The following is a 16,636-nucleotide window of genomic DNA, read 5'->3' on the forward strand; positions in this document are numbered from 1 at the left end:
GGGGGGGGGGGGGGGTAAAAGCCATGCACTCCCACTTCCTGGGTCCCAAAGTCCAGACTGCACTGGCCTCTCACCTTGTCTTTCGCATCTGTGTATTGATAAATCTGGAAACGGCCACAGCTGCTGCTGATCTGGAGTCCCTCTGGCTGGCGGCTGGTCAGGCCCGCCCTGGGGCTAAAGCCTCGGCGTGGTGCTGGGCTCGGCTCCCAGAGCGTTGCGCTGGCCGATTCCTGCCGGCCTGCCGGGCTGTTCTCAGCGGGAGGTTAGCTTCTCTGTGTCATCTTGTGGGTTCTGCAGCTCCAAAGTTTGTTTAGAGTCCCCTTTTTACATGGATTGGGGAGGGTGGAAGCCGGAGCCGCGGGAGGGTCGTGCTTCTACTCCGCCTCTACTTTTTCTGATTTTTCCTATTTCCTTTACTTTTTCTCCCCTGCTCCTTAACTGAACGCATCACCTGAAGGATTTGTTCTTTTGCATTTCTCTATACTATATCTACTTTGTAGATAAAGTTGATAACTTTGGCTACCAACTTATAACTGGAAGGAACCTTAGAAGTCATCTAATGTAACTCCCTCATTTTACAACTGAGGAAAATGGAGCCTAGAAAGATGAAATTACTTGCCTAGGTTTATGCTGCAGTTAACAATGACTGAGTTGGCATTAGAATCTACGTCTTCTGGCTCAGCTAAATGCTCTTTCTGTTAAGACAGAACAATTTAAATGTGTTTCTAAGATACAACCTGTTTCAATGTCATGTTTCCAAATGCTTATAAGAAATCTCAACTTGGACATCCCATTGTCATTTCAAAGTTGGTGTCTCAAAAATCAAACTTACCATCTTCCAAGCCAAAATACTTTCCCTCTGACCAAATTTCTTTTATCTGTCATTGATACTGCTATTCTGTTCCTCCATTTGACTGGTGGGTATCTTGGACTTCTTGAGTCTTCTTTTTAAACTCTCAGTCCACTCAATCACCTGTTAATTCTTCCTTCAAATATTCAGTTTTATTCCTTCTATTTTCTTCTACCCTACCAAGTGCTTTCCTCCCAACAATCCTAGGAGGGAGATAGTAAAAGTAGTAGTATTTTCATTTTGTAGAGGAGAGAACTGACATAGCTTTTGGTCTAATAAGTATTGAATACAGGATTCAAACCTAGTTCTTTATTCCACATATTTCACTATACTGGCATCTTTCCCAAGATGGTAGAGAGTCCTACAGTGGGACAATTACAAACTAGTTAACATTTAACTTTGGGATGTGGGTTTTCTTAAACTTACATTTGAATGTACATTGGGTAATGTTCTGGAAATTCATAGTCCTTTAAAACAATGAAGTCACTTTATGCAGCGTATGAGATTCTAGGAGATTGTTGAGTTTTCTCATTTCTCAGCAATCTACCCCCATATCTCCCTGTTTTCCCACTTCATGAAGGAAGATTGGTTCAGAATTTAAACAAGTTCCCTAAGCTTACCTCTCTAGTTCATATTTATCCTGGATCAGAAGAGAGAAATGTTTCAAATGTTGATTCTCTCGAGTAGAAAGTGGTATGAATTATGTCAACTTGGATTTGTGTCCAGTCTGCCTAATTGTGGGTCATAGTGAACTTGGACTTGAAATCTTGAAGACATGGGTTTAAATCCCAACTCTTAATTCTTATGTGGTCATGGGCAAGTCGGTAAGCCCCAGTTTCTTCAATTTTAAATGGAAATAATATTAACTGTAATATTAACTTTCCCACATGGTAGGTGTCAGACTCAAATGAAATAATAAACATTAAGACATTGGCAGACTTGAAACTAACTCTTTGATAAAGTCTGTGATTATAATTTTTAATATATTAACATGAGCAAAGCATTCTTAATGTAGATATTTCATACAAGGATAATTAAAAGTTGATTGAATTTGAATTTAATTTTCAACTCTCTTTTCCTCCTTCATTTCAGGGGGTCTTGGACAACTTGGAGTGGGACTTGCTAAACTTTTGAGGTAAAGAAACCTAAGAAATTAGCTCAGGCTAGATAACATTTTTTTTCTTTTGTCTAGTGTCCTAGATAAATTGCTGGATATTATTACTTCGCATTGATTGCTTATATCTAAGCTGGAGTAACGACAAGGAAAGTGTAGACACTTGATTGGGAAAAACGTAGAAATTGAGCAAAGAAAAAAGAGGAGGAACAATGAAAAAGATTAGGAAATGTATTATTTGGGATAGAATTGGATATCATGTATGATTAGAGAAATTAGTGTATTATTTTATTAATAACTAATTATTAATTTGTGATCCACCCTTTTCCTCCTATTACTATTGAGACCCAACTCCTGAAAGATCAGTCAGTCTCTGAAGGACTTGGCTGAGTGATAAGACTACTCCTAGCCCCCAGGGACCTCACCCAACAGGAAACTTAATTTCTGTTTAGCCTATGAACCAAATCCAGTCTGGGTGAGTCTCTGCCTAGGGGAGGAACTCTCTGTCCTCGATTCCTTCCATTAGCTTTAAGGGCACCCTAACTCACGAAGAAGAAAAATAGTCTGGGAAGCCCAGATGGATATGACTTCCCCTGCCCAGATGCCTCGAGGCTGCTGAGTCTCATGATCAAGCCTGTTCTCCCCTAGAGTTCTCATTAAACATCCACCAATCTGGGCTGAGTTTCATTTGTCAGGGGGGCTCTCTGTCAGAAGGCATACACCTGATGAGGTGACTCAGTGCCTCTCTAGGTGTCTGGTTACTGAAAGAAACTGATCATTAATTTATTGATTACCAGATCACCTAATTAACAAATTGGTTACTAATTATCTAGAAAACTCTGTCTCTTAGGGGTTTTATTCATCACAGTGGTAATGGTGCATTTTGGATAAAGGAAGTCATTAGGCAGCAGAGTGGACACAATGATGGACTTGAAGTCCAAGTTCCCTCCTGATCCTTAGTTATGTAACTCTGGGCAACTCACATAAACTCTCTTAGCCTCACCTCATCTGTAAAACAGGGATAATAATTTAATCTTCCTCAGAATTTTCATGAGGGTTAAATCAGATATATTTAATATTTGCTTTGCAAATCTTAAAGCATTATATAAATGCTAGCTACTATTAATAAAGATGTGTTAGAAGGGGGATGTCAGAACTCTGACATAGTATTCCCCTTGCATTCTGTTGGGGATTACAATATGTACGTGTAGAAGGATATATAGAATAAATAACAAAATAATTACAAGGGAACTAAAAGTAGCTAGTGAGAGAGGATATTCTAGGAATTGGGATCAGGAAAGACTTGGTGTAGTAGGGGTGATGTTTGAATTGTGTCTTGAAGAAAGGCAAGAATTCTGTGACCCAGAGGTGAAGAAAGCATGCATTTGGGGGATGAGGGATGGATAGCCCAAATGGACTGTGAGTATAGATGGAGTGCTGTATGAAAGGAACAAGGAGAAGGCAAATTTGGTTGAATCATCAAACACAGGGAGAGGAATACTATTCAGTGAGGCTGGAAAGATAGATGTGGACTAGGTTGTTGCTTTTGTTCAGTCATTTCAATCATGTCTGACTCTTTGTGACCTCATTTGGAGTTTTCTTGGCAAAGATACTGGAGTAGTTTGGCATTTCCTTCTCCATCTCATTTTACAGATGAAAAAACTGAAGCAAGTAGGGCTAAATTGCCCAGGGTCACACAGCTAGGAAGTGTCTGAGGCCAGATTTTTAACTCAGGTCTTCCAGACTTCAGACCTGGTACTCTATCCACTATCCTGCCTAGTTTCCCCAGGTTATATATGGCTTTTAAAAGCTTCTCTTACCTCCCTTGTCCCCGTCCCCGCCCACCCCCCCAAAAAAGAAAAGTTTATTTTTTTATTCTAAAGGCAATCAAAAGCTATTCAAGTTAGTTGAGTAGGAAAATGACATGGTCAGATTTTAGAAGCAGTATGGCAGATGTACTGAAATGGTGAAAAATTTAAGATGGGGAAACGAATTAGGAGACTTGTAGTCAGAAGGCAAGAGGAAATGACAGCTTCACTAAGGTGGTAGCAGTGTGGATAGAGAAAATGGGACAGATCTGAGAAGAGTTATAGAACTAGAAAAAAAGCAGTATTTGGAAACTGATTAGGTATGTGGGCATATCTATAATGAGCTGGCAAAAGAGACTGAGATGGAGTGGTAAGACAGGTAGGAGAACCAGGAAAAAAAAAAGGTATAAAAATCATAAAAATAGGTAGTTAAAATAATTATTCAGCAGCTCATTGTTAACAATGCAGGATGTTTGCAGCAGTGGTGATTTTCTTTCTCAAATTGGGGGAGGGGGAGAACGAGTGGAGAGAAGGTAGATTTTTTGTTGATTGAAAAAAATTTTAATTCACAAAAATCCAAAGAGGAGAGGATATCCATAGGGAAAAGGTGGCAAGCAGTGTCGATTCCAGTCCATAAGTCAAGAAGACTAAGAAAACACCATTAAATGATAGTTGGTGACTTTGGAGAGAGCAGTTTCATTTAAGTGATGAGATCAGAAGCTAGATTACAAAAGGTTGAGAAATGAATGATAGGAGAGGAAGTCAAGATAGCAAGTGTAGATTGCTTTTTGAAGGTAAGAGGGGGAGATAACTGGAAGGTGGCTTCAAAGAATGGTAGAGACTAGTGAATGTGTTTGAAGGATGGGAGAGTCCAGGGTATGTTTGAAGGCAATGGGGAAAGGCAGAAATAAAGACAGAATGATTGGGGAAACAGTGTTGGAAAAGACCTGGAGAAGATGTGATCAGGGGCACATTTAAAAGAGTTGGCCTTGGGCAAGGAGAAAGGCTTCTTGGCAAAAGAGGCAAGGAGAATGGAGGATGATATCCAGGCAGCTTTCAGATAAAAAGAAAGTGGAGAAGGCAGAGCTTATGGTAAATTGCTTTAATTGTCTCAGTCAAGTAAGACAACGTTTTCAGCTAAGTTGATGGGGGGAGAGAGTGACTTGAGGAGCAAAGAGAAGCTTTTTTTTTAATGCTTTACTAACTTCCAATTCACACCACTTGCTTCCGCCAGACCTTGAGCCACAAATCCTCTCCCCGTCCCTCCCCCACCCACTGCCCCAAAACATCAGTCCCACAGGACATCCCCTCCTCCAATCCGTTCCCTCCCACATCCTCTCCCACACCCCCTTCCACCCCCCAGTGGATCTCCATGCCTCAGTGCCTGCACATCCCACCTCCCAACCACATGAAAGATGGTATCAACAATAGTATGTATATATATATATATATATATATATATACACACACATATATAAATATATATATACACATACATATATATACATATATATTTGAATATTTGATTTTAAAACTTTCAATTCCAGATTCATTCCCTTCCTTCCTTGTCACCCACCCTTACTGGGAAGATACACAGTTCAGTATAGGTTGTACATGTGCGGCTAATGCAAAACAATAACATAGTAGATATATTGTAAAAGACTGACTATATTTCCCTCCCTCCTATCCCACCTCCCACTTGTTCTGTTCTCTACTTTGATCCCGTCTATTTTCAAAAGTGAGTGCTTCCAACTTCCCTTCCCTCCAGCCTACCCTCCCTTCTATCATTCCCCCTCTCATCCCCTTCCCCCCCTATTCTCCTGGAGGGTGAGATACCCTATTTAGTGTGTATTTCACTCCCTCCTCAAGCCAAATTCAATGGGAATAAGGTTGACCCATTCCCTTTTGCCTTCCTATCCTTCCCCTCCATTGTAACCATTTTCCCTTGCCTCTTCTGTATGAGATAGTTTACCCCAATCTGTCTCTCCCCATCTCCTCTCATTATATTCCTCTCTCACCTCTTAATTTCACCTTTTAAGTATCATTCCTTCCTGTTAAATTGGTCCTGTGCCCTCTATCTATGTATACCTGTAAACATATATACACACATTCACATATATATTCATATGCCCATATACCCTCATATATAGACAAATATATATATTTCTAATCCCTTCAACTACTGAGAAAAGTTTCATCAGTTACAATTATTGTTTTTCCATGTAGGAATGTTAATAGTTCTTAAGTTCCTTATGATTCCTTTTCCCTGTTTACCTTCTCATGCTTCTCTTGCTTCTTGTATCTGAATGTCAAATTTTCTATTCAACTCTGGTTTTTTCAGCAAGAATGCTTGAAAGCCCTCTATTCCACTGAATGACCACATTTTCCCCTGAAACATGATACTCAGTTTTGCTGGGTAGATGACGAAGAGAAGATTTTTAACATCTTTTGTGAGTGAGATGGGGAGTCACTTAAAGAAGAATTTTAAAAATGCTTTTGGTGCAGTGAGGGTCCACTTGAAGATGGGTAACAGATTTATAATGTACCGAGTAACCATGATTAGGTGACCTCTTCCAGCTCCATTCAGTAGTATCTGAGTAGGAGCAGTAGAGATAGATGGTGGGAGTAATCCAAGGCTGTGGTTTGACAGTGAATGAAAGGCAATAGGATAAAAAGGGGGAAGGGATTCTAGAGTAGAGGACCCCAGAGTTGAATTGGTTAACTAGAGGGTTGAGAGTGGGGGAGGAGAAAAGCAGGATAATGGTTTGGGGATGTCCTGAGGGATTTGGAGGAATTAGAAGTTGAACATGGCAAAAAATAGATTTAAGAGGAGTGATATATGGGGGAACTTATGAGACAGAGGAATGTCAATTTTTGATTAAGAAAATGGAACATTTGTAAGTAACTATGATATCCAGGGTATGACTATCCCTAAGGTGAAATGTAGAATTAGATAATAGAATTTAAGTAAATTGAGGAATTGGGAGGTTAGGGAATTTAAGAGATTATTTTCAGGAAAAGTGAAATCCTCCAACATAAGGAGTTGTGGAGAAGAGGGAGACAATGAGCAAAGTGCTTGAACTTCTTGAAAAAGGAAAGAGAAAATGACCAATGTGCTTGTATATAACAGCCACTGTGATCATATGGGGTGAAACCTTTGTACAGACTGAACATCAAAAGGGAGGTTGTTGAATGATCATGACAAAAGGGGAGGGTAAAAGTAGAGAACTTCTCCAGAACCATTGGGTCAGGACGTGTGGATGAGGGGAGCATGGAAATCATGGCCAGGACTGGGGTGTATAGAATAGTCTGTGGGAAGCCAGTGATTAAGTTATGCAGGGGAAGGCAGAATAATAGGGAGTCAGAGTTTGCTAGGGGGTGGCAGGTGAATTGTAATGCTCACAGTGCTAACTAGTTGGTTTTCCTTCCAGGAAACGATTTGGAAAGGACAATGTGATCTTGTCTGACATTAGGAAACCTTCTGATCATGTTTTCTACAGTGGTAAGAGACTTGGCAAGCCTATTTTGGAGGGGGGAAAAAGAGGAGCTATTTGGCTATTTGTCTCTCATGTTTTCAGTGTGGTTAAACATCATATAGAACTTTGTAATATAAAGTATTATATATGTAGTATATAATATACAGTACTATATATAGTATGTACTCTATAGTGCTATATATAATATATAGTAATATAGTAACTTTAGGTAATCTTATACTTATAAGAATGAATGGATCTGGGGAATTTGATACATTTTTGTCATGTATTCTATGAAATCCTATTACTTGTACTATTGCTTCTTCAAATGGTACAAAAACAAGATAGTTCTTTTGAATTTGGGTGATGTTTGATCATGGTAAAATTTTTAGGATTAAAGTCTAGGGGATTTTATGCTCTTTGGTTCCTTTAATTGTTTATATTAAAATTATCTTTGTAGGTTCTGAGTTAGTAAAATAAAGGCAAAACAAGTAGTAATTGCTATTACAAAGTATGGCAGAAGAAATATAAAACTCAGAAGAGTTAATCTCTTTGTTTCTAGAGAGAATGGTTCCCAAACTGTGCAACATAAACTTTTGTCTGATTGGTGTTAAAATTTCTAAGGAAAGCTATGCCAGATCTTCCCTTCTATAAGAACCACATTCTTAAACTCGACAGAAGGTTTTAATGTATATTATTACCTGAATTTTCTCTACTTTTATGTAAATTCATTGTTGTCTTTTATTCTGTGGAAATAAAGATTTAACACTTCATGAACTAAGTACCTGTTTATATTCTTTTACCTTACTTTTTTCTTTTAAAAAATAATCTTAGTTTTCTGGATATCTTTTGTTTTCCCATTACCCACATTTCCAAATATGTCTTTCCTTCTCCTTTGCTACCCAGGGACCATCTCTTGTAATAAAGATTAAGAAAGCAAGTGAGTAAAAAAATCAGAACAAAATAAACCAAAAGATCAATATTCCACATTCCTAGTCTCCCACTTCTTGCCAAAAGAGAAGGGAGATGCATTTCCTCCATTTGGGGACCAAGCTTATTGACCTGAATTTTTAAAAGGTTTTATATATGTCTGAGTAATATGGCTTATGAATGACTGTTTACTCCAGATATGTATTTCTGTATTCAAGTATATAGTCTTCTCCTACTGTGTATTTTTTTCTAAAAGTTTCAGCATTTGAAGTGGGTCTTTGGACTGAAATACTTGAAATATATATTTCTAATTTTTTCTTTTTAATTAAGTTCAACAATTATTTAAACACTTTATTAAGTACTATATGTTGAATATTGGTAAGTTCTGGGGAAGATACCAAGTTATGGCTTACAATTGGGTACAGGGATATGACAAATTATTACAATAAAAATCCAGTTCATTAGAGAAGTACAGATTAAGTACTATGTGAAATAGGAGGGAAGAAAAAATGAAGGGATGATGTGGAAGTGGGAGGATACATTAGGAGTCTGTTGCAGAAGTCCATGCAATAATGGCTCCCTTTAATAAAATGGTGGCATAGAGAGGAAGGAATGCACAAAGATCATATTTCAGGGGTAGAATCGATGGAGTCAATAAATGTTTATTGAATTGAATTGAGCTAACAGGACTTGGATATGAGAAGTCAGGAAAGGAGAAGAGTCAAGTAAAATATCAAGACTGAACTTGGGGCAATTGGGTAGAGTGACACTTCTGACATAAATAGGAAAGTATGGAGGCCAAGTAGGATTTTAGGGAAAGATAAACTCAGGTTTTCGAGGTGTCTTTGGGAAATGAGAATGAGGTACTATGTAAACAGTCAGAGTGGGATTCTGGAGCTGGAAAGAGAGCTCTAGGCTAGAGATAAGATGTTGGGGTTCATGTGCCTAACAATAGTGGTTAAAATCACTTGTGAGTGAATGAGATTGTCAAGAGAAAGAATATATATAAGAAAAGAGAGATGAGGATCCACACTTGGAAAGTACTGTCTTTAGTGGTTGGGTAGATGCCTTAGTGACTATTAAGTGAAGGAATTAGAAAGTAGAAGATCCAGCAAAGAGGAAATAAGAGGGGGAAAAGGGAGGAGGAGGACAGCCATTTTAGATGCTACGAAGAGGTCAAGGACAAGACTAAAAGAAAGCCCATCTATTTGTCTTACAGTCATTTGGAACCTCAGTTAAATGGTGTGGAGGAAAGCCAGATTTCAAGGGGTTTAAGTGAATGAATGGTGAATAAGTGAAGGAAACTGATGGAGATCAGTTTTTTAAGTTATCAGTGAAAGGGAAGCAAGAGATGGTATTGTAGCTGAATGGAATAGAAGCTAAGGTGAAAGAGGTTTGTTGTTTTTTTAGGGTTGGGGAGACCTAAGCATGTTAGCAGGCAGATGGGAAGGAGCCAATGGAGGAGAAACTAAATATGAATGTGGAAGAAGCAATGGTTGTTGGAGCAAGGTCCTGTAAAAGGTTGGAGGAAGCGGGATCAGATCATAGGTAGGACTTAGGGAGTAAGGATACCTCTTCCTATGAAAACAAAAAAGCAAAAGAAAAGAGAATGAATGGTGCTGCTTGAAAGAAGCAGAGAAAGTCAACTGAGGAAGCTCAATGAATTAAAATTTTTTTCAGTCAACAAAAATCTATTTTCTCTCTGTTTCTCCTCCCCAATTTGAGAAAGAAAATCATCGCTGCTACAAACATCCTGCATTGTTAACAATGAGCTGCTTAATAATTGTTTTAATAAATTACCTATGGTTATGAGTTAATACATAACTAACAAGTAACTTGCTGTGGAAACTTGTAGGGTGTGAGAGGCTTCCCAATAAAAACAAAAGGCAGAAAAAGGCAAAGTGTGTGCTTGGGTCTTTTTTTATATTTGTGATTCAGTCATGACATTCTAATTTCTGCCTCCATTATAGGGCCATTTATTTATTCTGATATCTTGGATTATAAGAACCTTCGGGAAATAGTGGTAAACAATCGAATCACCTGGCTCATTCACTATAGTGCCTTGCTAAGTGCTGTTGGAGAAGCAAATGTATCATTGGCAAGAGCTGTAAATATTACTGGTAAGCTTGCTTGGGTTTTGTCCAATATGATTTGACCGTTTTTTCTAGTTCTTTGATCAGATGAGGGCTCTTTAGATCCTGATAAATATTGTTCGTTTCAGGTTTGCATAATGTTCTGGACATTGCAACAGAGCACAATCTGCGACTCTTTGTGCCTAGTACTATCGGTGCTTTTGGGCCTTCTTCCCCTCGGAACCCAGCCCCTGATCTCTGTATTCAAAGACCTAGAACAATCTATGGAGTGTCCAAGGTTCATGCAGAGCTCATAGGAGAAGTAAGCATTGCCTGACACAAATGCATTCTATGGGTAGAACACTTTGGAGCTCTTTCTTATTTTTTTTTTTTAATATTTTAAATTGTTCCATCAAAGCCCTATTCCACTGCTTTATACATGGTTTAGAGGTGACTTTGGTTCCTAGAAAGATATACCAGCTATAAACTTTTGGCAGTTTGAAAGGCTTCAGGTATGTAAGAGACTACATGTCCATTGTCCAAACACTGAGGTAGCTAAGTTCAGAGATGTCATCACTAAATAATTTGATGAAGTCAGGTGATTTTTTTTTGAGGGATCATAGTAACTCTTGAAGATTATTTACTAAATTAAAGTTAGGTTATGATCTGTATTAGTGGAGGAAATATCCACACTGGTGAAATACATCACAGAACCTTGAAGTATTTTGAATAGTTAATGATTAATATTTAGGGAAGATAACAAAATATTAACATTAACTAAGATTTTATGTAGACTTAAATGTATATTCTCAGTATAGGCCTCTTAGATTCTAAGTCCTCTTGTCTAATCTGTTCCACAGATCTGTTTTTACCATTTTTTCAAGAAGTATCAAATAATTTTCTTTAAAGTACATCTGATATCATACATAATACCAGAGTTTTAGAGTTGGAAGACCTTAGAGGTGGATGATCTTAGAGGTATTTAGTCCAATATTCTCATGTTATATATAAAGAAACTGAGTCTCAGAGAGCTAAAGTGACCTCTATTAAGTTTCTCTAGAAACTCAGATTCTTAAATACTCTTCATGGTTCTCATGTTTGCAGCCTTTCCTTTTCAGCACTCTTTCAGTTCACTGTAATAAATTATAAGGCTTCAGGAAAATCGGTACTAGTCCTTCCTCATGAAAGGTTGCAGATTTCTACCGTAAAACTTTTTTCTTCCTTTTGGGGGTACTTGCAGAAAGACTGGTTTTTGCTATTTTATTTCCCATAGAAATTATAATTCTTTGTGATGACATGATGTAAAGGTAAACTGCTTTAATGTCAGTACTTATCATTAGAAAAAACTTAAGTCTCTAGAGCATTCTAACTGCTCTTGCATACATTTTTTCTTTATTAGGAATTCTACTTGATATTTCCATGAGTAAAGAACAACAGAAAAGGAAGGTTGTATGTGAAACTGAACTATTTAGAACATTTTTTAAGGATAATAGTATAAAATCCTATGTATCATCTTGGAGAAACTAAGCTATTTCTTTGTCAGCTTTCTCTGAAGATTTTAGTTTTTAAAAATTCTTACATTTCTTTTTTAGTATTATCATTACCGGTATGGCTTAGACTTCCGGTGCCTGAGGTATCCTGGAATTATTTCTGCTGACACCCAGCCTGGTGGAGGAACAACTGGTAAGTGTTTGCCTCTGTTTCTTAGTGTCCAAAACAGATTTTTTAAAAAGGAAAAGCTTTTGCTTAAAGAATTAAAGTCATCTTGGGATCAGGGCTTTCATGGGGAATCTCTCTATAAGATAGCATGCATTTTATTTTATATTGATAATATTTTGTTTTCATATAATAAATAGCTGCTTCCCAGTAAGCAATATCTTGCTTCACTTTTAAGTGGGTTTTTTTTTTTTTGTTTTTTTGGAGGGCAATTGGGGTTAAGTAACTTGCCCAAGGTTACACAGCTAGTTTTTTTGTGTGGGTGTTAAGTGTCTGAGTCCCGAACCGAACTCGGGTCCTCCTGACTCTGAGGCTGGCACTTTACTCACTGTGCCACCTAGCCACCCTAAGCGAGTTTCTTTCACTTAAAAAACAGTTAAGCAAAACAGTCTAATGTGATTATGATATGATTTTTGACAGTGCATATAACTTTGCCCTTTTGTAGTTTACTGTACCTTAGTAGGAAGGAATTGTGTTTTAGCCTCGAGTTATCTGGAGCCAACATTGGCCCTTGTATCTGGTTCAGCTTTTATTGTCACTTAATGTTGACTTCATTTACATTAACAGCTATCATTCTTTATTCATTCAAGTCTTATATTTCTAAAAATTTCTCATGTTGTATTTCTTATAGTGCAGTAATATACCATTATAGTCATATGCTCTAGTTTGTTAAGCTACTTACTGGTTGATAGAAAAATGTTGACAGTTCCCCCCATAATGTATTATGTTAATATCTGTCTTTTTATTATATTATGTTATTATATTAATATACTTCTACTCAGGGGGCAGCCAGGTAGCACAGTGAGTAAGAGCACCGGCTCCAGTATCGGGATGACCTGGATCAAAATCCGGGCTCAGATACTCAGCACCACACCCAGAAATAACTGGCCGTGTAACCTTGAGCAAGTTACTTAACCCCGATTGCTTTATAAAATATATATATACTTCTACTCATTATCATCTGTGGTGCAATTGGATGGGTATAAGCTGGTATTTCACTATTTTAATTTGTATTTCGTTTAATGATTTTTAGTGATACGAAATGTGTAATCATGATCTATTTTGTCATTTATAAATTTCTCCATCCTTTTTAATGATTTTTTCTTGTCAGCAGAGAGTTGTGAAAGATAATACTCTTCTACTGTCCTCTAATTTGTTATGATATGACTTTCATTATTTCTTTTGGGATTTATTGTGGTTTATAATATAAGATGTTGGTCTAAACCTATTTTCTACCTTTTTAAAAAAAATAACAGTTCTTGTTCTTGGGTCTATTGAACCCTCAGTATAGACTTGTTGGATTCTAGGTCCTCTTTTTTAGTCTATTCCAGTGTTCTACTTTCATTATTTTTCAAGCAGTATCAAATAATTTTCATCAGAGTATATCTTTCTTTTTTTTTTCTACATCTGTCATCTCCTAGGAAAAGTATTTGACATGAGACTCAGATGGAACCCATCTAGCAAAAGCCTGTTAGTAACTGTAGTGTGTTGCAAATTCTGCCCATAATATCTCAAATCAGCCACACTTGTTGCAAACATGTAGGACCTAGTGGTAGTGTGAAAGACATTGTTAGATCTCTACTCTTCTTTGAATGTAACCCATTATTATGCTTATTAATATAGACATGCTGCATTACAATTGGCTTTGCATAATATTTCAGGAAGTTCATTTATGAAGAATTTTGTTTTTATGTATTCAATTTAACTATTAAATAATGGGTATGATTAGATTCCATTTCAGGAATCCTGGTAATATACTTGATAAAGTTTTTCTGTGAGTGATTTAAAGTAGATTTTAATTTTAATACTTAAGTAATAGCATGAACTTTTTTTAGAATGCAAAGTTCTCTTTATCTCCTAAAACAAAAATCAACTAATGTGACTCTCTCTTAGATTATGCAGTTCAGATTTTCCATGACGCTATAAAAAGTGGCAAGTTTCAATGTTACCTGAAACCAGACACTCGGCTTCCCATGATGTACATTGATGATTGCCTTCGAGCTACACTGGAAATCATGGAAGCTTCTTCAGATTCTCTCCCCATGAGGACCTACAACATCAATGCCATGAGTTTTACCCCTGAAGAGCTGGCACAGGAAGTTGTCAAACACCTGCCTGAGTTCCAGGTCACATACAATGTAGATGCAGTTCGCCAGGCCATAGGTGAGTACACAGCTCCAACTACCTAAAATAATCAGAGCTAAATAATCAAGTCCCTGTAATGTTACTTCAAACAACTAATTTCTATTTTACTACTTCTAAGGGCTGGTTATTTTTAAAGTTAAATTGTATATATAACAAATAGAAATGTTTCATGTTTTGAGTTGCCATTCCAAGCAATGTTAGATGGAATGGCTAACATTGGATGGCAGAGTCATAATCTAAATACAATGTTAGGCTAGAACATTAGGATGAAGGTAATAAGAGGAAATTCAATGCAACACACACATGCATGCATGTGTATATATGTCTGTGTACATATGTGTGTGTGCACATATATGCACACACATATATAAGCTTTATACAGGTTAAAAAAAATCAACTTTCCAACTATATAATAGGAAGTTATAGCTAGACAGTAATTGGTTTGGAAAAGTCCTGGGGAGTTCATTCTCTAAAAAGTCAAGATGAGTCAGCTCTTTGATATGACATCTAGAAAAACATGGTATCCAGTGCCGGAAAGTAATAGTTCTGCTTTATTGAACTTTGGTTAGACCACATCTAGATAACTGTGTTCAATTCTAGATGATACATTTTAGGAAGGACCATATGGACAAGTTGGAGAGTGCCTAGAAGAGAGCACTGAGCCCTCTTTGGTTAGAGGCACCTAACCATCATGTCATCTTAACCTCACTTAAAGGAGCATAAGAACATTTATCTTGGAGAAAAGATAGAGGAAGCACTACCATCAAGAAGGGTTCATGTGGAAGGAGAAATAGACTTACTTCTGCTTTGCCTCATAAGGCAGACCTGGAAGCAATGGGCAGAACATATAAAGGCAGATTTTAGTTTATTATGAGAAGATATTCAATTACAGTGATTCAAACGAAGAACAGGTTGTCTCGTGTGGTTTAGTGTTCTCCATCACTGGAGGTCTTCAAGCAAAAGGGAATCACTACTTACTAAGGTTGGATTACTTGGTCTTCAGGTTCCTATGAAAGAAGGAATTCTGGCTGGCAGCAGCATCTTATTTTATTAATAATCTTCCATAACACATAAATTTAAATATCATATGCACATGTTATACTGATCTCTCGTATTTTTTTTCTTTCTAGCTGATAGTTGGCCAATGAATTTTGATGATAGCAATGCTCGGAAGGATTGGGGATGGAAACACTACTATGATCTTCCTGAACTGGTGACAGTTATGTTCAGTTTCCACACCTCTGAGTCAAGAGCTGCTCATGCTTAGTTAACCAAAAGTAATGGTTACTGAGTCCCCAGGGAATGTGAAAGAGAAATTCTGAAATTAGTTTACCATGTTATAAATCTTGTAGCTTGTGCATTATTTGGACCAAAGGATTGTAGTTGGGTTAAACAATAGCGCACATACTTGGTAGGAGACTTCTCAGACTAATCACACAATACTTTTAAAACAGAGGTTCTTAATCTTTGTGTGTGCTATGGACCCCTGTGGCAGTCAGAATTGGAGGATCTTACCCCTTTCTCAGAATTGTGGTTTTAAATGCCTAAAATTAAATACATAGGAATTAAAAGAAAATCAATTATTTTGAAATTCAAATGCACTTTTTCACTGAAATCTATAGATATCTATATATGGTTTTCATCATCTTGAAGATAAATAGTTATGATTTATAGGAAACTGGAGTATTACTGTTTGATATATGGGACTGTTTATTTCATTTGTGTTTTCAAATAAAAATCTTCAAGTAATAAAACAAGTTTTTTTTGTATTAGAAGTATCAAATACTATTAGTTTAAAAGATTTGCAAATATACTGATTTAGGTCAGCAATTTAAAAGCTTTGCAATAATTTTGTGGCAGAATAATAAGAATAGATTAAATTTATATATCACTTTAAGGTTTACACAGTATAAGTATTATTATCTCCATTTTAGGAAACTGAGGCTCCAAGAGATTAAACGATTTGATCATGGTCACACAACTAGTATAGGGCTTGGAGTAGCTGGTCAATTTAGATCTCATGATTCCAAAGGCAATAATTCTCCACTATGCCATGCTCCTTTCCAGAGAAAATGGGAAAAAAGATTTGTATTAAATCCATATTAATTAATTCCACGTGAAAGAGAGGATGACTTGATCATATGCTACTTTAAAAATTATTTCTGTTATCTGAAAAAAAATAATCTCAGCAGGAAAGTATTTCACTTGCATTATTTTGGCTGCAACTTCATTAGGAAAAAAAATACTAGTTAGAATAGATTTCATTGAATGGAGAAAGGAATAAAAGGGTTTATTATAGGGAAAGTACTATGGTAAGTGTGCTAGGGATACAGAGAAGTAAGGCTGTCCCTGCTTACAAGAAGCTCATATTCTAGTGAGGGAAACAACATATATGGAAGGTTTCAGAAAAAGCTCAAAGCTGATAGTAATGACTCTTTTAAAATATCATTTCCACTAATAAAATCATACGAATTTCTGATGTTGAACCATTAACAGTGCCAAAGATTTTGAGGGCAAGCACTTTT

At 36.9% G+C, this 16,636-nt stretch overlaps 1 protein-coding gene across 1 annotated transcript in view; it reads left to right on the top strand.

The window, feature by feature from the left end:
- LOC138152021 (L-threonine 3-dehydrogenase, mitochondrial-like) overlaps positions 1 to 15,868 on the top strand; it is a 26,904-nt gene extending 11,036 nt beyond the window's left edge. The window contains exons 3-9 of the mRNA XM_069075662.1: positions 1,943 to 1,985; positions 7,204 to 7,274; positions 10,149 to 10,298; positions 10,400 to 10,572; positions 11,843 to 11,933; positions 13,860 to 14,129; positions 15,242 to 15,868. Coding sequence (XP_068931763.1) covers positions 1,943 to 1,985; positions 7,204 to 7,274; positions 10,149 to 10,298; positions 10,400 to 10,572; positions 11,843 to 11,933; positions 13,860 to 14,129; positions 15,242 to 15,378 — 935 coding nt within the window. The 3' untranslated portion in view covers positions 15,379 to 15,868. The remainder of the gene's footprint in view (positions 1 to 1,942; positions 1,986 to 7,203; positions 7,275 to 10,148; positions 10,299 to 10,399; positions 10,573 to 11,842; positions 11,934 to 13,859; positions 14,130 to 15,241) is intronic.
- The last annotated feature ends 768 nt before the right edge of the window (positions 15,869 to 16,636 follow it).

This window comes from Petaurus breviceps, unplaced genomic scaffold (assembly GCF_028583685.1).
Source record: "Petaurus breviceps papuanus isolate PSGF00001 unplaced genomic scaffold, PetGlider_PUasm1.0 90919, whole genome shotgun sequence".
Classification (NCBI taxonomy): Eukaryota; Metazoa; Chordata; class Mammalia; order Diprotodontia; family Petauridae; genus Petaurus; species Petaurus breviceps.